The sequence below is a fragment of the Lepus europaeus genome, chromosome 9, assembly GCF_033115175.1.
Source record: "Lepus europaeus isolate LE1 chromosome 9, mLepTim1.pri, whole genome shotgun sequence".
Taxonomy (NCBI): Eukaryota; Metazoa; Chordata; class Mammalia; order Lagomorpha; family Leporidae; genus Lepus; species Lepus europaeus.
Window position 1 is genome coordinate 101892349 of NC_084835.1, and position 22846 is coordinate 101915194.

The 22846-nt window shown below is 43.2% G+C and overlaps 1 protein-coding gene across 1 annotated transcript in view; it reads right to left on the minus strand.

Moving 5' to 3' along the window:
* Positions 1-13969, minus strand: part of MBD2 (methyl-CpG binding domain protein 2) — a 76541-nt gene extending 62572 nt beyond the window's left edge. The window contains exon 1 of the mRNA XM_062201685.1: positions 13345-13969. Coding sequence (XP_062057669.1) covers positions 13345-13904 — 560 coding nt within the window. The 5' untranslated portion in view covers positions 13905-13969. The remainder of the gene's footprint in view (positions 1-13344) is intronic.
* Between the last annotated feature and the right edge of the window lie 8877 nt (positions 13970-22846).

Sequence of the window (22846 nt, forward strand, 5' to 3'; positions counted from 1 at the left end):
AAATACTGAGTTCGGTACGGCTATAAAATTTCCAAAAATCATATCTTCACAACTAGCACACTGAAGTACTTATTTATGAATACAACTACATGATGTCACATTTGTTTCAAATAATGAAAACTGGGCTGGGGAGGTTAATTGAGATAGGGATGAAATAAGACAGTGTATTCATGATTGTTTAAGCCAGGTAGTCTTTCATAAAATTCTCTGCACTTATGAATCTACGTTTGAAAATTTTTATAACAAAATGTTTAAGTATAAACATTGAAATATGCAAATAGGGCCGGCGCTGTGGCTCAACAGGCTAATCCTTCGCCTTGCGGCGCCGGCACACCGGGTTCTAGTCCCGGTCGGGGCACCGATCCTGTCCCGGTTGCCCCTCTTCCAGGCCAACTCTCTGCTGTGGCCAGGGAGTGCAGTGGAGGATGGCCCAAGTGTTTGGGCTCTGCACCCCATGGGAGACCAGGATAAGCACCTGGCTCCTGCCATCGGAACAGTGCGGTGCGCCGGCCGCAGCGCGCTACCGCCGCGGCCGTTGGAGGGTGAACCAACGGCAAAAGGAAGACCTTTCTCTCTGTCTCTCTCTCACTGTCCACTCTGCCTGTCAAAAATAAAAAAAAAAAAATATGCAAATAGCACACTCATATTTTACCTGGAAACAGAAAGCAGTTTTTAAAAAAATACTAAGACTTTGGGTGGATAAATCTGAGCATTAAAGAATTTCCTTGGGGGCCAGCACTGTGGTATAGCAGGTAAAGATGTCACCTATAATGCCAGCATCCCATATGGGTACCGGTTCGTGTCCCAGCTACTCCATTTCTGATCCAGCTCCCTGCTAATGTGCCTGGGAAAACAGCAGAGAATGGCCCAAGTGCTTGGGCCCCTGCACCCAGCAGCAGCTGGAGGAGGCTCGAGGCTCTGGCCTGGCCCAAAGCTGGGGAGTGAACCAGCAAATGGAGGACCACTCTTTCTCTCTGTCTCCCTCTCTCTCTGTAGTTCTAGCTTCCAAATACATACATAAATACTTTTATAGTTGAGAGGGAGTTACAAGATTGCTTTTAAATTATTAATAAGAAAAATATGTATTTACAATTTGGCTACTGATAAAATATAAAAGCACTGCATCCTTTTTCTTCAATGTAAGTAATGAAGGAACCATCACAGAATTTTATATAGTGTAAGACTCACAGGGGCCAGTGCTGTGGTGCAGTGGGTAAAGCTGCAGCCTATAGCACCGGCATCCTATATGGGCACTGGCTCAAGTCCTGGCTGCTCCACTTTCTGATTCAGCTCTGTGCTGACATTCCTGGGAAAGCAGCAGAAGATGGCCCATGTCCTTAAGCCACTGCACCCAGAAGAAACTTCCGGCTCCTGGCTTCGGCCTGGCTCAGCCCTGGGTGTTGCAGCCATTTGTTGAATGAACTAACAGATGGAAGATCAATAATCAATCTCTTTCTCTGTCTCTAACTCTACCTTTAAAAAAAAAAAGAAGACTCACAAGTACAAATGAAATTCTGTACCACTTTCACTCTATAACACGCACTTATGTAACAAAAATTACCTGGAAACAGTATTAGAGTAACTAATTATATTATTTCTATATGATGGTTTAAGAAATATTAAAAACCAGGGCAATCCAACTAAAATGCAAAAAAATGAATTAACATAGAATCCTCCCTAATCTCATACTGTTATCTTAAAGCTCTTACTTTCTGAGAAAGGAAAAAAGAAAAATATCCATGATTTTGATTCAGTTGGGGCTGGAACACTGCTATGCAAATTTAAGAAGTTATTTTAAAATATAATTACAGTTGGAGATGGATGAAATAAGATTGACCAGGCACTGGTCAGGTCCACAGGAGTGCACTGTACTTTTTCATTTACTTCTGTATGTGTTTGACTTTTTCTATAATAAAGGGTGTGTGTATGCATATATGTACAAATATACTAAAAAAAACAGACTGGTAGATACTATGTCAAAATACTGACAGTGGTTCCCTCTGCACAATAACTGCCATTTCTCTTTCAATATTCTTCTATATTCTCAATTTTTCATATTGATCATAAAAGACCTTTATAATGAGGAAGAAATATAATTTTATAAAACCCTGATGAATACTTATAAACTAAGATCTAACCTAATACAACACAATACTATAAATATTCACATAATTTTCAAACACATTTCTATGCTGAGTTAAGCAAAGAGAAAGGAACTAACATTTTACTAATCTACTGACCATCTACTACATACCAAATGCCTTACATGTATTCATTTAATTTCCAAAAAAATCCCATTTCTTATCCTCAATTTACAGCTGAGAAACCAGAGGCTTACAGAAACTTAAAAACTATCCAAGTTGGAACAGTAAAGCAAGATTCAAGCTCCATCTTTTGACTCAAAAGTCCCCACTCTTTATTCTAAATCAGGGTTATCCAACTGTGGTCTGTGGCTAAACTTACTGGTCCTCAAATAGTGCAGAGAAAGCATTTAGAAACTGCTACGGTAACTTGAAAGGGTAAGTTTAACTCTGGAATGTAGTAAGAAAAAATCCCATCATTTATTCTGTATGTCTACTTTTACTTGTTTTTATTTTTCTTTCTTTTTTTATTGTAGACCACTTTTCTTCCAAGATACTATATGAAACAGTTCCCAGAGCTGTAGCAACAGAAACAAATAAAATTAGGTAAAACATGATTCTCCCAAGATGACAAATTTTTTTGTCTGTTTTTTGAGAGGCAGAGAGATAGAGCACCCATCTCCTGATTCACTCCACAAATGGAATGGCCAGGTCTGGACTGGGACCAAATCAAGGAGTCTAGAAGTCAGTCCAGGCCTCCTCATGAGTGGCAGGAACCCCACTACTTATGCCATCACCCAGGGTCAGCATTAGCAGGTAGCTGGAGTCAGGAGCCAAAGCTGGGTATTAAATCCAGGTACTCCAACATAAGATGCCCCATCTTTGTTTTTGTTTTTTTGTTTTTTTTTTTTAAAGATTTGTTTTATTCATTTAAAAGGCAGAGTTACAGGGGCCGGCGCTGTAGCGCAGAGGGTTAAAGCCCTGGCCTGAAGCGCCAGCATCCCATATGGGTACCAGTTCTAGTTCTAGCTGCTCCTCTTCTGATCCAGCTCTCTGCTATGGCCTGGGAAAGCAGTAGAAGATGGCCCAAGCCCTTGGGCCCCTGCACCCACGTGGGAGACCTGAAGAAGCTCCTGGCTTCGGATGAGCACAGCTTCGGGCGTTGAGGCCATTTGGGGAGTGAACCAGCAGATGGAAGACCTCTCTGTCTCTACTCTCTCTGTAACTCTGTCTTTCAAATAAATAAAATAAATCTTTAAAGAAAGAAAAGAAAAAGAAAGGCAGAATTACAGAAAGGGAGGGAGAGAAAGAGAGACAAAGGTTTTTCATCCACTGGTTAACTCCCCAGATGGCCACAAGGGCCGGAGCTGGACTGGGCCAGACTGAAGCCAGGAGCAAGGAGCTTCTAACCGGTCTCTCAGAGTGCATGGCCACAAGCACTAGGGCCATCCTCCACGGCTTTCCCAGGCACATTAGCAGGGTGCTGGATCAGAAGTGATGGTGGCACTGCAGGCGGCAGCTTAACCTGCTACGCCACAACACTTGCCCCAAGATGCATCATCTTAACCAATCTCTTAAGCACTAAATCAAATGCCCACCCTGATGGTACATCTTTTAAGCAAAAGATGAGGGATTTTTTTTTTATATTAAAAGGGAAATCAAAAGTCCCATAGTCTTAAAGTTCTCAAAATCTATATACAGGAGCGGACATATGGTATAGCACCTAAGACACCATTTGTGACACCCAAATCCCATCTCAGAATGCCTGACTTCCAGTTCCGGCCTTGCTCCTGATGCTAGTTTCCTGCTGATGTGCACCCTGAAGGGCATCAGGTGTTAGCTCAAGTACCTCGGTCTCTGCTACACACATGGGAGACTCAAGAATGAGTGTCCAGGTCCTGGCTTCACACTTGGCACAGCTCCAGCTATTCCAGGCACTGGGGACTGAAGCAACAGATGGGAGATCTCTCTTTACCTATCTCTACCTTTCAAATAAAGTTTAAAATCTATACATATTGTATACACATAAACACTATACACACAAGCTTCAGGAAAAATAAATAAAATGTTTACTTCAGCTATTAAGTATTTGTACACAAAACTGGAATTGTGGTGTAACAGGTAAAGCCACTGCCATCCCATATGGGCACCAGTTCGAGTCTCAGTTGTTCAACTTCTGATCCTGTTCCCTGCTAATGAGTTGGGAAAGCAGAAGATAGCTGAAGTGCTTGGACCCCTGCTACCAATGTGGAAGATGGAGAAGAAGCACCAGACTCCTGGCTTCAGCCTGGCCCAGCACTGGCTGTTGAGGCCATCTGAGAAGTGAACCAGCAAATGGAAGATATCTCTCCCTCTAACTTTTTCAAATAAATAAATAAATAAGCTGTTAAAAAAAACAAAAAGTGTATACCTGATTTAGCATACAGCAGGATGCTGGGTCTATCAGGGAACACAAGACAATCTCTGTAGAGCAATCAGGTCTATCTACAGCCAGCATTAGCCACATAACCACAAGTCTTTGGATTTAACAGAGAAATGTAGTAACTATTTGCTTTATTCAGCAAGGACTTATTAAGAACTTTCTATATACTTCAGACTGTAATACTAAAGATTAAAAATGAACCGGACTCATACCCTGACTTTGAGGAGGTTAAGAATCTGATGGGCAAAAAAAACGACTTGCTAACCATTTACTAAAACAAATGTGGAAAGCAGTTTACAAAAGTGTCCTCAAAATGCCATAGGAGTTGCCCATTTCTGGTAGGGACCTCTGGAAAACGCTTAATGCATATTAAAGAAATGCATATCTGTTAAAAATATTTTTAAAACATCCATCCTTACTGTATCTATGGATTCTCCCAGTGTCAAAGGAAAAGAAAACAAAGTGCAAGATTCAAAAAAAAGTTCAAAAGAGGATTATGTTCTTCCTCACATTTGTAAATGACAACGCTGTTCCAGACAAATGCTAACCACTCAATTTTTAAATCTAATTTTAAATTTTATTTCTTACTATCTGTATTCACATACAGCTTATAGCTTATGTACCTCAAGTTCCCAAATAAACTTATATTATAATAAGAAAGATAGGGGAAAATCACGATTCACAGACATTGCTCAAATTTCATTCTATTCCATACTTTTATCCTCCTTCCTTATGACATTTTAGTTTTCCAAAGCACCAGTGAAATTAAATAAAACTTCACTTTACAATTTTCCTAGTCATTTCTTAGTAGAAACTGCAAAGAATATTAAAATACCAATACAAGAGCTACACAGGGTATTAATATTTGAAGTCAAACTGAAAAGATGAATGAAATATAAGAGTTGATGGTTTGTTTCTAATTCTCCATGCAGGTCTTGAGAAGACCTCAAACAAGTTAACAGGTTATGATTCCTGGGGCTGGCATTGTATCATAGCAGATACCCTCTACAGTGCCGGCATCCCATAAGGCCCTGGGTCTTGTCTAGACTGCTCCACATCCAATTCAGCTCCCTGCTCATGGCCTGGGAAAAGCAGAGGCAGACAGGCTAAGTGACTGAGCCTCTGCCACTCATGAGGGAGACAGGGATGAAGCTCCTGGCTCAGCTCTCATTGTTGCAGTCAAATGGGGAGTGAACCAGCAGATGGAAGATTTCTCTTTCCCCCTCTCTTTGTGTAACTCTGACTTTCAAATAAATAAAAAATTTTACTATAAAAAAGTTATGATTCCCACTACCAAAAAAAAAAAAAAAAACTAAAAACAGGAGGCAGACACTTGGCTTAGCTGTTAAGACTTTGGGTTGGAATACTGGCATAACAAAGCAGAGTGCCTGGATTCAATGCCTGCCTCAGTTCCCATGCCAACTTCATGTTAACGTGCACCCTGGGAGGCAGCAGGTGATGGCTCAGGTGGCTGGGTCCCTGGGAGACCTGGATTGGATTCCCAGCTCCTGCCTGACCCAGCTTTCACCACAGCGGGCACCGAAAATGAACCAAAGATAGGAGCTCTCTCTGTCTTTGTCTCTTTCTCTCTCTCTCTCTTCTGTCTTATAAATGAATAAAATTTTAAATAAATTAAAATTCTAAAACAGGGGCCGGTGCTGTGGTATAGCGGTGAAGCCACCACCTGCAGTGCTGACATCCCATGTGGGTGCCCACTTGAATCCCGGATGCTCCACTTCCGATCCAGCTCTCTGCTGTGGCCTGGGAAAGCAGCTGGAGGATGGCCCAAGTGCTTGGACTCCTGCACCCACTTAGGGGACCCAGAGGAAACTCTTGGCTCCTGGCTTCCGATCAGCCCAGCTCCGGCCGTTGCAGCTTTTTGGGGAGTGAACCAGCAGGTGGAGGACCTCTCTCTCTGCCTCTGTAACTCTGTCTTTCAAATAAATAAATAAATCTTTAAAAAAAAAATTCCAAATAAAAAAGCATCACCTACTTTGCAAATCACCGACATTTGTTCCAATAATTAAAACCAAATTATGAAAAAAATTGACTATCTCACAGAACAAATTTTTAAGAGCAATGTGAAAAAAGAAAAACCAGCTATCAACTGTTAGAGATTATTTTTAGAATGTATATGCATCAGTTCCTTTTGCGTTATGTGTTTCCTCTAATTCAGGTATTGTGGGTACTGTGGCAGGTGAGACTTTGCATGTCAGATTTCAAAAATCAGATGCAGACAGACAACAGTGTTGCACCTAACAAAAATTTCTCCAACAAATTACAAAAAGATGTGATAGTACTACTGAGGGGGAAATAACAGAGAGCACATCATTCCTGATCCAGGCTTCAATCAGGCAATATCAAGAGAAAAGACTAAAAGCACGCCAAACTCTCTATTACACAATATGCTTGCTCTTAAGTAAACACTGGGTTTCTTTCTTTTCTCCAGCTAAAAACATTTTTTTAAAATGTTCTCTAGGGTACATTTCAACTGTATATAAATTATGGAAGAAACAGAACTTTCTCCTGTAACCATATAAGTTTCTCAAAATCTCACTTAGCCTACAAGTTACAATTTGATCTCTTAATTAAAGTGAGAGTTTTTAAATGAAGATCTATAGCTTACTCCTTAGGAAATATGTTGCCTATCTGAAAATGTTTAAGAAATAACAAGGTTAATCCTAGGTTGGATACTCTCATATGAGAAAGGGGGGTGGGAGGTGGGAGAGAATAGAGTAGGGTGGAAGAGAATATATCTAAACACATCAATTACTAAGACTCCACAGAAAAATGCTATTTCAATTGTTATTTACCACATTTGCCATTTCTTCCTTCCAGTGTTACATAAAACTGGAAGGTTATCCTTGGTACAATGATTTCATTATCAAATAAGGAGTTAAACTTTACCCTTTGACATCTTCAGGAAGCAAGTATAACAGTAAATAATTCACATTATTTTAGTGGCACAACAAGCTCCATAAAGGGGATTAGGCATAAAGTGCTGCAATATTTAAGACTACAAATAGGAATCCTTGTGCCAGGCAGCAGAGCATAGTAAGAGTTCTGGAGCTAAACCATCTGCTTCAGGATTCTAACTCTGCACTTACATGCGGTGCTCTCTGGAGTGTATTACTTAACTTCCCTGTGCTAACTCCCCATTGGCAAAATGAATATTATTGTACATATCTCATAGGGATTTAAGGATCCAATATGGGGGCCTGTGCTGTGGAGTGACAGGTAAAGCCACTGCCTGAATTGCTAGCATCCCATATGGGTGCAGGTTCAAGTCCCGGCTGCTCCACTTCCAATCCAGCTCTCTGCTATGCCGTGGGAAAGCAGTAGAGGATGGCTCAAGTGCTTGGGCCCCTGCACCCGCGTGGGAGACCCGGAAGAAGCTCCTGGCTTTGGATTGGCGCAGCTCCAGCCATTGTGGCCATCTGGGGAGTGAACCGGTGGATGAAGACCTACCCCTCTCTCTCTCTCTCTCTCTCTCTCTGCCTCTCCTCTGTCTTTCAAATAAAATAAATAAATCTTTAAAAAAGAAAAAGGATCCAATATGATAATTCATGTAACGCATTCAGCAAAATAGTACTAATAGCTGCCAAACTTCTGAGAATTCTGAGACATAAAGTTAAGGTACACAAACCCCCATGCTATATTCTATACTATATAATCAAAGAAATTCAAATGCCAATCTCTTCCTTGTGTCTTTCCAATACAAGCATCTTTTTTACTCTTTTCATTATACATATCATATTCAAAATCCCACGGGGAAAAAGGGTCTTCTATCCTTCTACAGTACCCTACTAATGATGAAAATTAGAAACCTGAAAATGCTTAGCCTTAAAAACTATCTTGCCAGTTTTATTCCAACAGAGAATCACAGGTAAAAAAAATAAAGCGAAAACTAAAAAGTCATTTAAGGCTTGTTTTCCAAAATTTATTGTAATACCAACTGATAAACATTTTGCGTCCATGTGTTCAGCACTGTGTCTACAAAAGAAGGAAGACAGCTAGGTGAGACAACCACAGGAAATATGGGAGTATGAAAGCACTACATGGGGATATCAGGTTTAACTATACAGGAATAACCAGAGAAAATTACTATGGTGAAGGCCTTAACACAAATATCTAAGAACCTGGAGAAGGTTTTGGTTTTTGTTTGTAAGGCAGGGAGGGGAGGGTGTTTGGCTGAACTCTGACATTCTCAATGATTCAGAACTCATGCCCTCAGGCATTATACTCAAGGTACCACTGTCACTCACCACAGGGTCAAAATGAAGTAAACAACTCCAGATGGCTTAACCCCTAAGCTCTGTATTGCCTTCTCTAGAAACTTCTATCTTATCAATATAACTTATGATGTTACAGCCCTCAATTATGTGAGTCTCAGATCAAGAAGGTGAAATTTTTCAGTCTTTCTGGATATACCTGCTCCCTGTGATTATTCAATTCCCTGTTCTTGCTGTACCTTTTTCCAGAAGTGATCAGGTACAAATTATAATTTTGATGAGTCAAAAATATTTATTATTATGTTTCTAATATCCAAATGATATTTTATGACAGCAGCTATAATAGTTTACTGTGATTCCCAGATCTTTCACTCAAGTTATAACCAAGAGTCTAGAACCCAACCCAACAAGTTTAAACTTGGTCAAAAAGGCATGAGACAGTAGCTAAAGGAGCCTATGGAAAAGAAAATGTCAGGCAGCCAATATCATGCAAGGAACCCAAGACTAGACTGTCAGGATTCAAGCAGACTAGTTAGAAAATTATCATTCAAATAAGGAGTTCAAATGATGGCAATGGACTTTTTCAGAAATTAAACCAATGGATCCAATACTTTATCAGAGCACAGCCTTCCAAAACACAGAATTAATAATAATATACGAACTGCCACAACACTATCAGTTATCCTGACAGAGAGCATAATTACATTGCTTAACTGGCAACTAGAGGGCACACCTTCCTACTAAAACTCGGCAGCGTCAGCATGGAGCCAAGACATACGCTACCAAAGCCTGAGACTTCCTCAGTGAGCTTAATTTCAGTCCAATTAATAAATAGCAGGCACACCCTACGTTCACAGGCACAGATTTGTTTAAGTTAATCTCCCCAGGGGCAGGCTAATTCAGAAGTTAGCATTATTAGAATCTTTGTGAATAACTGGGTGCAGGTGTTCACAATACCAAAGGGAGAATCAATTCTGAATCCACCTGTCAACAGATAAGTGCTCTTTAGTGGGCAACTGTTTGTTTTTCTTAAGGGTAGAGTTATATGAGACACTACTATGTAAAATAGTGACACTGTGGGTTGAAAAACAATTTGTCCTCCTTTAAAATAAGTAGATAACAACCATTACTCATCACAGAAAGCTAAAGTCACAAGTCAAAGGAACTACTGTGTCACAACTATCCTACACTACCTAACATGTATCCTAATCTAACTTCTGAGAAAGGAATAAAAACTGGATGCTACAATCCTGCACAGTAACTAACACTTTGTAGGTACTCAATAAGCAAGACAATACTCCTTACAGCTCTAAACTAAACACATGGGGTACAAATCTGTTCAATGTGTCCTTTCCATTTCACTTTGCACAAACAAGTAAAAGGCAAATAGGCTGCAGCATTTCATAAAAACTTTCAGTGCACAGATTACTTATACTGGTTTGCAATTTGCCTCTACACGAACTTGCTTAGAAAGTCTGTTTCTAAGTGATCATATCATTCTACCATAAAATATCTACTGAGTTTGTATAAAAAAATTTCACACTTAGAGGCCGGCACTGTGGTTTAACGGGTAAAGCCGGCGCCTGTGACGCTATACCGTATGTGTGCCGGTTCATATCCCAGCTGCTCTAGCTCCCTGTTAACGGACTGGGAAAAGCAGCAGAAAATGGCGCAAGTGTTTGGGCCCCTGCCACTTATGTGGGAAACCTGGAAAAAGCTCAGGGTTTCAGCCTGGCCCAGCCCTAGCCATTGTAGCCACTTGGGAAGTGAACCAGCAGACAGAACGTGTGTGTGTGTGACTTGGGAAGTGAACCGGCAGACAGAACGTGTATGTGTGTGTGTGTGTGTGTGTATGACTTTGGAAGTGAACCAGCAGACAGAACGTGTATGTGTGTGACTTGGGAAGTGAACCGGCAGACAGAACATGTGTGTGTGTGTGTGTGTGTATGACTTTGGAAGTGAACCAGCAGACAGAACGTGTGTGTGTGTGTGTGTGTGTGACTTTGGAAGTGAATCAGCAGACAGAACGTGTGTGTGACTTGGGAAGTGAATCAGCAGACAGAATGTGTGTGTGTATGTGTTAAATGACCATAAATCTAGATGTGTTATTAATAGACTTTCTGAAGTAATTTTCCAGCTACTACAAATAAACCAAACAAAAAGCTATGCAATAACCTAAAGTTACTGCAAAAACGTCAACTCAAAACCAATTAAACTATATCCCGGGAGAACCGTCACAAGGATTAAAATTCAAATTTTAAGATGTTCCAGGGCCGGCGCTGTGGCACAGTACGTTAATCCTCTGCCTGTGGCACCGGCATCCCATGTGGGTGCCGGTTCTAGTCCCGGCGGCTCCTCTTCCAATCTCGCTCTCTGCTATGGCCAGGGAAAGCAGTAGAAGATGGCCCAAGCCCTTGGGCCCCTGCACCCACGTGGGAGACCAGGAAGAAGCTCCTGGCTCCTGGCTTCGGATCAGCTCAGCTCCAGCCATTGCGGCCATTTAGGGAGTGAACCAGTGGACGGAAGACCTTTCTCTCTGTCTCTCCCTCTCATTGTCTGTAACTCTACCTCTCAAATAAATAAATCTTTAAAAAAAAAAAAAAAAAAAAAAAAGATGCTCCACTGAGAGTGGAGTGGTCACCTATTCCTCAAGGAGTTCAACTCCAGACAGAATATTCTTGTCAAATATCACTGCCTATAAGGCACCAGCAGACAGCTCACAGAAGGCCATGCAGACTGCCTGCTCAGAACGGAAATAAAAGTTGCTGTTGATGAAACAATCTACAAACGAAAGCTGTGAACAGCACTAAGTGAACTTGAGAGAAGCAATTATATTTTTACCACAATAACATACTTAGCATGAAATCGAATATTTAAGGATGAGGAAATACAAAACAACAGAATCTGCTTTCATATTTCTAAGTTTTTCAATTTATTTTTTTTTTAAGATTTATTTATTTGAAAGAGTTACAGAGAGGGAGAGAAAGAGCGAGCGAGCGAGCTTCCATCCGCTGGTTCACTCCCCAAATGGCCAAGCAGCCAGGGCTGAGCAAAGCTGAAGTCAGAAGCCAGGAGTTCCACTGGGGTCTCCCATGTGGGTAGCAGAGGTGCAAACACCTGGGCCATCTTTTGCTGCTTTCTCGGGCCATTAGCAGGGAGCTAGATTGGAAATGGAGCAGTCCAGATACGAACAGGAACCCACATGGGATGCCCGCGACACAGGCAGCGGCTTTACCCATAGAGCCACAACACCAACTCCTTACTTAAGATTTCAAGAGGAGTGGTCTCAGATCAAGTGAAAAATGTCCTAATGCAACACCGCTTCAATTTTTTTTTTACTTGAAGAAGTGAGATTCATTTACTGAAACTCCTCCATGTATTTGAGCAACCATCAGAAACAAGTGCACCTTGACATGCTGCACCAACAGCGACACATACTTGTGCGGATTTATCACTTAGGGAGTGGAGTTTTCTTGTTGTTAAACCGTTGAAATCTATTTAAGAGTATTCCCAGTGCTTAAGCATTGCACTGCATGCACACAGGAACATTTTCCCAGGGATAATGTATTATCCTACATGATGACATAAGACAGGAAATCCTTCGTAACACTACTGCAATGGCTAAATGGCTGACGACTGGCTCCAAAACCCAGACACGTTTCCTGAAAAATGCTTCTGTCAGTCCACAAGCACAGTCCTCCAAAGCACTGACTACAACATCATTATATTCTCCTCTATAGATGGGATGGCTTCTAAGAAAACTTAGTCTGTTTATAACTCCACTGTTACCAGCCACAGACACTTTGGGGAGCTGACTGGGTTATACAGGCTGAGGCCACAAACAGCAAGACCAAAGGACTGCACGATCACAGGAAGGCTAAACATCGCGACTCATGTAAACCAGGATTTCTCCACCCCAGCATCGGTGGCGACACTCGGGGCCAGATCACTCTGCTGGGGACCGTCCCCAGCGGAATACGCGTAGGACACCATCTCTATCTAGCCTCTACTCACAGGATGCCAGGAACCCCTCCCCAGGTGTGAGAACCAAAAATACCTGCAGACATTGCCAAGTGTTCCCTGGGGGGGCGAATGACGGGCTGGGGGGCTATCAACAAAGTAACAAAGGCTCCGCAACACCAGGGGAGTTACAAGAAAACTTGAGGCATTCCAAGCGGCCGCTTCCCGTGAAAACTTTCTGGGGGCCCACGAAGCAACCTAACCCTCGCTGCTGCGCGGAGCTAATTCTTCCACATGTGCATGATTAAACACTCCTGCGATGATGAATCTAGGACAGGCCAGGACAGGAGCCAACAGCGGCTGGGTTTTATAGTTTCGATGAATTACACCTTCTTTTAACCCTTCCGTGGACAACTCCTCCCGACCAGAAGAGCCCACGCACTGCACACCAAACCACTGTTCGTGACCCCTCCGGCACGCGACGCCGGGGCCGACTCCCACCCGAGGGTTCACACCCCTCACCGCCCGGCCAGCCTGCCCTGCACACACATCCCCCCGGGCCCCTCGGGGACCCCCGGCCCAGGCCAGCTCCTGACCCTTGACCCCGGGCTGACCCCGCCGCCCCCTCCCCCCCGCCCCAGGGCGGTACCTGAAGTAGTAGACATCGCTCTTGCCGGCACTGAGCCCAGATTTTCGGATCACTTCCTCCTTCTTCCATCCGGGGGGGAGGGCCGGGCAGTCCATCCTCTTCCCGCTCTCCGTGGCCCGGGGTCCCCTGGGCCCCGGCCCCGCGCTCCCCGACGGGAAAGGGACCGGCTCCCGCCGGGGGGCGCCGCCGCCACCGCTGCTGCCGCCGCTGCCGCCGCCGCCGCCGCCGCCGCCGCCGCCGTCGCCGCCAAGGCCGCTGCCGCCACTCGGGGGACGGCCGCGGCCCCGGCCCCGGCCCCGGCCCCGTCCCCGGCCACGGCCCCGGCCCCGGCCACGGCCACAGACGCCGCCGCCCCGGCCCGCCTGCTTCCACCGCCCCCGGCCACGGCCGCCGCCCCGAGCGCCTTCCCTGCGCACGCCGCTCACCGGGGACGGGGCGAGCGCGCTGCCCTGGCCCCCCTGCTCTATGGCGGAGTCGCCGCCAGCGCCGCTGCCGCCCGCTGCGCTCTCCCCCTCCTCCTGCTCCGGGCAGCAGCGGCCTCCCCCCGGGTGCGCGCGCATCCAGCCCCCTCCCCAGCCGGCGCTGCGCTTCTTCCGTAACCGAGCCCTTGGAATCCCGGAGACCCGCCCCGCCCGCAGCGCGGCGCGCGGGGTACGCGCGCAAGCATCATAGAGCGGGCGCGCACAGAGCGGCCCTCCCGCCCGGGGCGTGGCCCCGGCCGCCGCCTCTTAGGTCCTCCAAGCGTTCCGAGCGCCCATCTTGTCTCCGCCCCCTCGGGGACACGCCCCCCCAGGCCGCCCCGGCTCCGCCCCCGGCCGCGCCCTTCCGGCCCCGCCCCCCGGGACGCGCCGAGCCCGGAAGGCCGGTCGGGCTCTGAGTCACTGGGGACCCTGTGTCCCAACGACAGCGCCTATGGGGTTTCCAGCAGGGTTCTTCGCCCCCGCTGTGTGTCGTTACCTGTGTTTACTTCCCGTTGAATGAGCAGCAGACAAGCTGGACCTCGTGTTCCGTTCCCTAACGATCCCTGGGATACCGCCTTTCCAGGGCTTCCCGGGGGACGCGGGGCCCTGCGATGATTGATCATAGGAGCCGGCCAGGGCCTGCACTCGGGGCCTCTGACTGACCGTGCTAGGACGTGGAGGAAGGGAAGTCGCTTGGAATATGACCGTTAGCCACGTGGGACTTACCTGTAGACTCAAAACCCGAATCCGTGTAGCATTTACCGGATTTCTCAGGATCACTTCTTAATTTCGATGTTCTTGTCTAACACGAAAATCCATGGCCTCTGACTCGGTGAATACTCTGCTGTTGAAAGTCCAGCCTCACAACCACCAGGAACCTGTGAAATGCGTTTGTCTGCAGGTTCTCCATTCACACTAAGATGTTAAAGGATAACTGGAAATAGATGAAGGAAAACTAATATAAATTTGAGAAGCACATTTTCTATATGTTATTAAACATTTATGGCGATGTGCTACCAGAATTAAACATGGCATATTACAACATGGATGTCTGAAAAATATAAAGCTATCAGATTCATGATAATATTGGGCTTCTGCACGCATAGGAGCTAAAAGTTGAGACTGAGTTTAATGTATAGAAAAACTGGTTAATGTTAGTATGATGTAATGGAAAATTATAATTTTACCTTTGCAATACATGCAAACATTGACTCATACACCCAAACTTGTCTATCTCTGAGCCTGACCTTTTAATGTCCCTTATTTGAGATATACTATGTTACAGCTTCCCACAGGAATTCCATCTAGAAATGTGTCCAGAAAAGAGTTGAAGTCCAAGTCCACTTTCCGGGAGAGAGCTCACTTCTGGAGACATGCACTTAGAAGTCATCTGTCAAAGTGACAGAGATCTCCAAGATGAGCATATATGTTTAATGATAATAAAAGGATCAGGAACTGAAAGCTTAGGGAATACAAATACTCAAGGCTCAACTGAAGGAACAAAAGTCAGAAAAAATGGGATTAAAATGTGAATGACAAACACTCTATTAGATGGAGTACCATGATTTTCTCGCCTAATGAAAACTGAAAGGTAAATAAATGTAAGTAAAAAAAAAAAAAATCTCAGGAGAAAAGGCAGTTGAGACAACAGTGGGAAAAGATGTACTTGTGGAAAATTTACCTCTCCAGGATACAAGTCAAATAACATGACTATAGGCCGGCGCCGTAGCTTAACAGGCTAATCCTCCACCTTGCGGTGCCGGCACACGGGGTTCTAGTCCCAGTTGGGGCGCCGGATTCTATCCAGGTTGCCCCTCTTCCAGGCCAGCTCTCTGCTATGGCCCGGGAAGGCAGTGGAGGATGGCCCAATTTCTTGGGCCCTGCACCTGCATGGGAGACCAGGAAAAGAACCTGGCTCCTGGCTTCGGATCAGTGAGATGCGGTGGCCATTGGAGGGTGAACCAACGGCAAAGGAAGACCTTTCTCTCTGTCTCTCTCTCTCACTATCCACTCTGCCTGTCAAAAAATAATAATAATAATAATAATAACATGACTATAAAAAGCATGTTTAAAGGAATAAATCACTTGAACTCAGGGTTATGATTTTGACTTTAACTACTAGATTCCATTCTCTAAATGCCAGTATAGTTTAACATTCTCTCTGTTCAGAAAAATTTCATTCAGGCATTTCAAAGATTTTTGGCCACATAAATTTTTCTACTGTGATACTGTAGAGCAATGTATAAATATTAATAATAACAATGGCACTTAAATATTCTCCACTGAAGGAAGAAAACATTCCAATCAAGGAAACAGAATGAATTTTCGGGACTAGATTGAGACCCTAACAGTACTGAAATTGCATGCAATACCTAAGAGACAGGCCCCTTGTATTCCCTTAAAATACTGGGCAAATAGTAAACCTTTTCTACCTCTAGGAAAATGCACTTTATATCACACCTGGGAAAACTATAACAGCATTGTTTTTCACAAACAGTAAAGTTGTGACTAAATTTTTCAGTTTTATCTCTTATAATGAATAAGGTCTTACTGGCTTATTTTAAGGAAAAAGTGAAAAACAAAAACAAGAGAGGATTATGTATGAAATCTGGTCCATTAAAGGAACAATGGAGATTTAACAACCTCTGATCCCTGCCTCCCAGGTGTAAAGGCAGGTGCTGAAAAACACCAGCTGTCACCCCTATTAGATTATCCATTGTTCCAGATAGTTTCCCTTTATTGTTTGCCACATCAATCTGAGGTTAAGCCCTTAAAGAAATGGCAGTTGTCAAGAAAAATATCTGTTAATTTCTATTTTTATTTTGAAAAATGGAACAGATTCAGGAGGAATTGTTACACAGTAATGTCTTTTTTTGAGATCTGTATGTTCTATTGGCAACTATATAACCTGTATTAGAATCTTTGGGTGTGATAAAATATTCAATAAAAACAGGACATAGGTAGTAGAAAATCTTACTTTTTCTACTGCGCATGTTTCCATCAAGTGATAACAGTCGCATCAGTTTCCCTCTCTTAGAATCTAAGCAGTAAGGTCAGATTTATCAAGACACTAAATGGGAGTGATGGCATAGTGAAAAACTTTTTTCCAGCTCTAATTAGGAGACTTTATGATTCACTGAGTTGGCCCAACTGCTAATTCCCAACTAAAACAAAATACTGCTGGCACCACACGTCAAGGCCAAATGACACTTTCAAGTATGCGCAGTATAAATAAAGATTTTTTAATACTCTTCACTTGGAATGACTACAGAGGAACCCAATGCTTAATAGTACAAACTAAAAAAAGAAGAGTTAATTATCTGAAAAGCACGCGAAAACAAGAAGTGGCAAATTTGGAACCAAGAAAAATCATTTTAGCGTCTGGTATTTAAAAAGAATTTTTTTTAGGATTAAAGGATAGAAGCACATATTTGATTTAACTCCTTCTAAGTAAAAATCACAGTGTTACTAGTAAAAATAAAATTATCTTTGGCTTGGAGAGCCCTAAAATACAACTTAATATGCTAACCGATGGTTGTTAGCTTAATTCTGGCTACAACACACTCCATCAGAGAAGGGGGCTGTCTCTGCTGTGGCTCACAAGAAGACGAAGAGTGGTAACTAAGTAAATCAGAAAACAGACTGCATCAAGGGAGAGGTCCTTTCCCAGTGTGTCACACACATCTCACAATGGCAGAACAAAGAACTCAACTCTCCTGACACCAAGATTAGAGCTTGGTTGGTTTGATTGCTTCCAACTGCTCTATCTTCTCTTGTTTCTTTGTCCTCACACCTTGGATTGGGAAAAACCTCTCCTTCTACCCTTGCCCTCACCCCTCCTAGCACTGTTCCCTGGGCCAACTTCTATTAGACACCATATAGCCCAATGAGCCTTTTCCCTATTCCTCCACTTTTACACTACTTCGCCTCCTCCCACCCCCAAGGTGTGTATTCTGTGCCAAACTATCACTGGGTTTTCCCCATCCATTATTATACTTTATTAGTTGTTTGCCTTTTGTCCACCACCAGTGCACAAAACTATTCTTCAGGTTCACCCTTGTATCTCCAGTGCCTGTTTGCTGGATTTGCACTTGGCAAATGTTCAGTAGGTACTTGATGCATAATTAGAATTGGTACATTTTGTAAGAATTATACTCTCAAAATAATTAGCAGCAAACCTGCTTCTCAAAGGAAGTACATAACCTTATGGATAATACAAAATAAGGTAACAGCTCTTCTAGTCTTAGAAAACTTAGGTTTCCATGCTCCAACAGACATTTAACAACAAATTTGACTTAATTTAAAATTATTTTACTTGAAATTATTAAACTTGAATTTGAACTCTTGCTCAGTTCCTCAAAAACATTGAAGAATCATAGAAGATAGTCCAAAACAACCTCTGTTGAATTATAATATTATCTGCATTTATGTTTCTCCTCAGTTTATAATTTAGATAAATTTGAATAATCTGACTTCTAACATTTTAAAAAATTATATACACAGATTTCAATATATTTATGTAATCTCTTATGGTGTTCTCTGAGTATTTTCTTTTAGGTTTTGCTAATTTTTTAATTTACCATTAATCTACAATACTTTCTGCTATCACTTTAAAAACTAATAGGGGCAGGCATTTGGCACAACAGTTAAGATGCCACTTGGGATGGCACTGGTGTTGTGGCATAGCATGTTTAGTCACTGCCTGCAAGACTGGCATCCCATATCAGTTTGCCAATTCAAGTCCCAACCACTATGCTTCCATCCAGCTCCCTGCTAATGTACCCGGGAAAGCAACAGAAGATGGCCCAATTGCTTAGGCTCCTGCCACACATATAAGAAACCCAGATAGAGTTCCTGGCTCCTGACTTTGGCTTAGACAGGCCCCCGCTGTTGCAGCTATTTGGGGAGTGACCAGTGGTTGAAAGTTTCTCTCTCTCTCTCTCTGTTACTCTGTGTAAGGCCACCACAAAACACATCAAATACAAGTTAAAGTTTATGGTCAGGTGGGGGAAGCCTGATGGGCTGGGTGAGAGGGCATGTGTACAGGAAGCAGGTCCTGTTAGACCTTTGCCAGGAGGCCAAGGAAATAGGAGCAGCAAATCCCACTGGGGGCGGGTGGAGCTGACACCTGTGGTTGGGCCGTCTGGTCACCTGGCTTCCAGTAATGGCTAATGGCAGGGACTAGAGCTGAGGATGGTGTCCAGGGCGTAGATCGTGCCACAGATAAGACTGCCCCACTTTACTAATACTCTGTATTTCAAATAAATAAAAATCTTTAGGGGAAATAAAGGATGTCACTTAGACATCCACATCCCATTTCAGAGTGCTGATTCAAGTCCTGGCAACTCTACTTCTCAACCAGCTTCTTGCTAATACACATCTTGATAGGCATCAGGTAATGGCTCAAGTAGTTGGGTCCCTGCCACAGACATAAGAGACCTGGATTCAGTTTGCCCCATCCCTGGCTGTTTGCATTTGGGGATTAACCCAACAGATGGAAGATAGTTCTGTCTGTGTGTGTGTGCACACGCGCGTGCACGCGTTTATGTCAGTGTGTGCACCTGCCTTTAAAAGAAAACAAAAACCATTTTTTAAAAGGAAGGTAGAGAGCTCATGATTTGGACTAAGGATCCTGTTGTAAAATATTTTCGAACTTTGTATCTCAATCATTCACCTACTTCAAGACTCCCCAATAGATTATTCATAGTTCTACACTAGATTGCAATTGCTTATCTCCAAGCATCTGTTACTAGTTTCATATATTCTTCAGCAAATGTGGAAGATTAAAACAACAGTGATCCACCAACCTCTGTCATCATCAATGGCAGACAGACTGGTTGGCATAACACAACACCTGTTACCAACCTGCACCTTCCTTCCCACCTCCAAAATAGAGACTGGAAAATATAAATACATTCCCAGCCTAGCTGAACTGAGAACAGGAAAGAAGTGACTTTGGTAATGGGAAAGCAGTAAAGAACAAACACAAAGTCAAAAGGCCAATACCCTAGGCAGAGCAGAGCCAGAAGACAGAGTCTGAATGATACTACTGAGCAGAACTGAGTCTTGCAACTATTTATCTCCACAATTCTTGTTATTTGAGAAACTAGACCATTTGGGGAATAAACTCCTGTTGGATTTTTGAATACCTACAGCACAATGCATTCTTTGTAGCAATTCAGTTTCTTTCCTCAAGGAATCGTGTAAATCTTAATGGAATTCAGGCAACTCCCAGGTTTGAGATGCCTGGGTTTAAAAATTATAAAGCATAAAGAAGGAAGAAGGGTTAAGAGAGAGAGCAAGGGAGAGTGGTTGGTGGGCTTTTCCATTAGCATCAGCTGACCAAAGAGGCCTTTGCTTTCACACCTTGATGACAAGAAAAGCATTTGAGAAGACCACTCTGCCCAGGCTCTAATCTCTGCCAGGCCTGACCAGCTTCAGAGATTATGACGCAGTAAATTGTCTTTTTTTTTTTTTTTTTATTTGACAGGTAGAGTTATAGACAGAGAGAGACAGAGAGAAAGGTCTTCCTTCCATTGGTTCACTCTCCAGATGGCCACTGCTGGTGCTGCGCCGATCCAAAGCCAGGAGCCAGGTGCTTCCTCCTGGTCTCCCATGCAGGTGCAGGGCCCAAGCACTTGGGCCATCCTCCACTGCCTTCTCGGGCCACGCAGAGAGCTGGACTGGAAGAGGAGCAACCGGGACTAGAACCCGGTGCCCATATGAAATGCTGGCACCGCAGGCGGAGGATTAATCAAGTGAGCCATGGCGCCGGCCCCAGTAAATTGTGTTTTAACTTGATAATTTCATAGCAACTGTCCTCTGAGTAGGAGTATGGGGTGTGATCTTTTCTACAACTGAGATACACAGATATACTTGATCTACCAATTTTCTTTCACATAATTTTAAATGAAATTTTCATTTCTATCAAAGTATTTTTATTTTTTAAAAAAATCCCTTACTTAAGCATAATATGGACTGTCTGCATAACCCTCTGGAGTCTGAGTCATGCCACCTTCTTTTTTTTTTTTTAAAGATTCATTTATTTATTGGAAAATCAGAGTTACACAGAGATAGAAGGAGAGGCAGAGAGAGAGAGAGAAAGAAAGAGAAGTCTTCCATCCGCTGGTTCACTCCCCATATGGCTGCAACAGTCAGAGCTGTGCCAGGAGCCAGGAGCTTCTTCTGGGTCTCCCATGCGGTGCAGGGGTCCAAGGACTTGGGCTATCTTCCACTGTTTTCCCAGGCCATAGCAGAGAGCTGGATCAGAAGTGGAGCAACAGGGACTTGAACCAGTGCCCATATGGGATGCTGGCACTGCAGGTGGCGGCTTTACCTGCTACGCCACAGCACCGGGCCGTCACCTTATTCATTGCCCATGTTTTATCTAGGTGGTAACAAGCACTGCTGCTCTGAATGACATTGACTAATGTCAGAAAAACAGATCCAAATATAATCTGTGAATAATGAATTTGTATCAAACGAAAACCAGTTCACTCCAGGTTATGATGAATGAATCATAAGCATTCAATCAGAGAAAAGTGGGAAAACATCACCTGAAATATGCATTGGTATCCCTAGGCCAAAACCCAAGCTGACTAGTGGCAATTTGAACTTTATTCACTTTGGAATAACTTGGCTTCTGGGAGCTGGAGTTGTAGAATAAAGCTTTCTATTATGAGGCCAGCATCCCATATTGGCATGCCAGTTCGAGTCTCAGTTTCTCTACTTCCAATATACTCCCTGCTAACGAACCTGGGAAGCAGAAGATGGCCCAACTATTTGTCCCTTCAAATGTTATGTTTCAAAGTCATACATTAAAGTGTTTCTTTTCTCTGAGAAGTTTAGATGAGTTAACACTAAATTTAGAGTAATCGTATTATAAGATCCGAATGGACCAATAAGAGAAGGAACGAGATACTGCTGTAATATTTCTGTAAAGTGAAATAAGTTTTGATATTTCACTGGGGTATATATTGCAGGGGTTAGAACACAAAGAAAAAAGAAAGTCAGTAATGTGATTTCATTAGATCTAGTTTTTTGCATGAGCTTGTTTTATCATGAAATAGTTGAGGCAAAGGAAAAAACCTCTGAGCGTACTTTGAAGTGTGTCTCTTGTGGTCACCATGAAAATGATCATTTCTAACAAAAATAATATCATTTTGGAGCATATGTTATTTAATCTTTCAAGATACATCTGAATGGGAGGGTGGGGGAGGGTTTTTGCATGTCCTCTGCTGAGATAATTGGACTACAGAAATAAAGAGCATCCGGATGTTGGATTCTAATATTCCTTTCCCTCATCTGTGCTTTGATGTCGGTCTTGCCTCCATAATCAAATGGCATATCATATGTCATTTTCCTATCCATGGAAGTAGCACAGTGCCCAGGCTGCTTGCTCCTCTTCCTTTAACTATCATTCTAACATCATCACTGGATTCCTCAGTACAACCGCCTGGCCTCAACTCACTTCCCCGTGTTTGCTCTCACTATCGTTGTGATCAGACTGCCACATTCTTGGGTTCTGACTGTGCCTTCTCACTGTGTCTGCATCAGACAAGGTCATTCCACTGATCACATTTCAAATGCTTCACCAGCAAGACCTGAGCACACTGGTTCTCTCCTACTCTGTTTCTTCCACTCATTCTGCAAGACAGGTTTTTCTCACAGAACACAGTTTAACTTTTCAGCACTTATCCCCTAGTCATTTTCTATGCATTTGTGTAGTGTATCATATCATTTCTTTATTCCTTCAAGACATTCTTAAGATTTTTTTCCTGCCCAAGTGTGCAGAACTTCCAGACAGCTTTTCCTTTTTCCACTCTTTACTATGGCCAGCCTACAATCTCCAGAGGAAACTCTCTTATATGGAAAAATATAACAAAAAACATAGAAGAATAACTTTGAAGGAAACATAGACAACAAAAGGAATTGAAGAAACTTTTTTTTATTGTTTTTTTTTGAAAGACAGGGTTATGGGGAGAGGAGGAGAGACAGAAGGAGAGATTTCCATCTGCTGGTTCATTCCCAGATGGCCACAA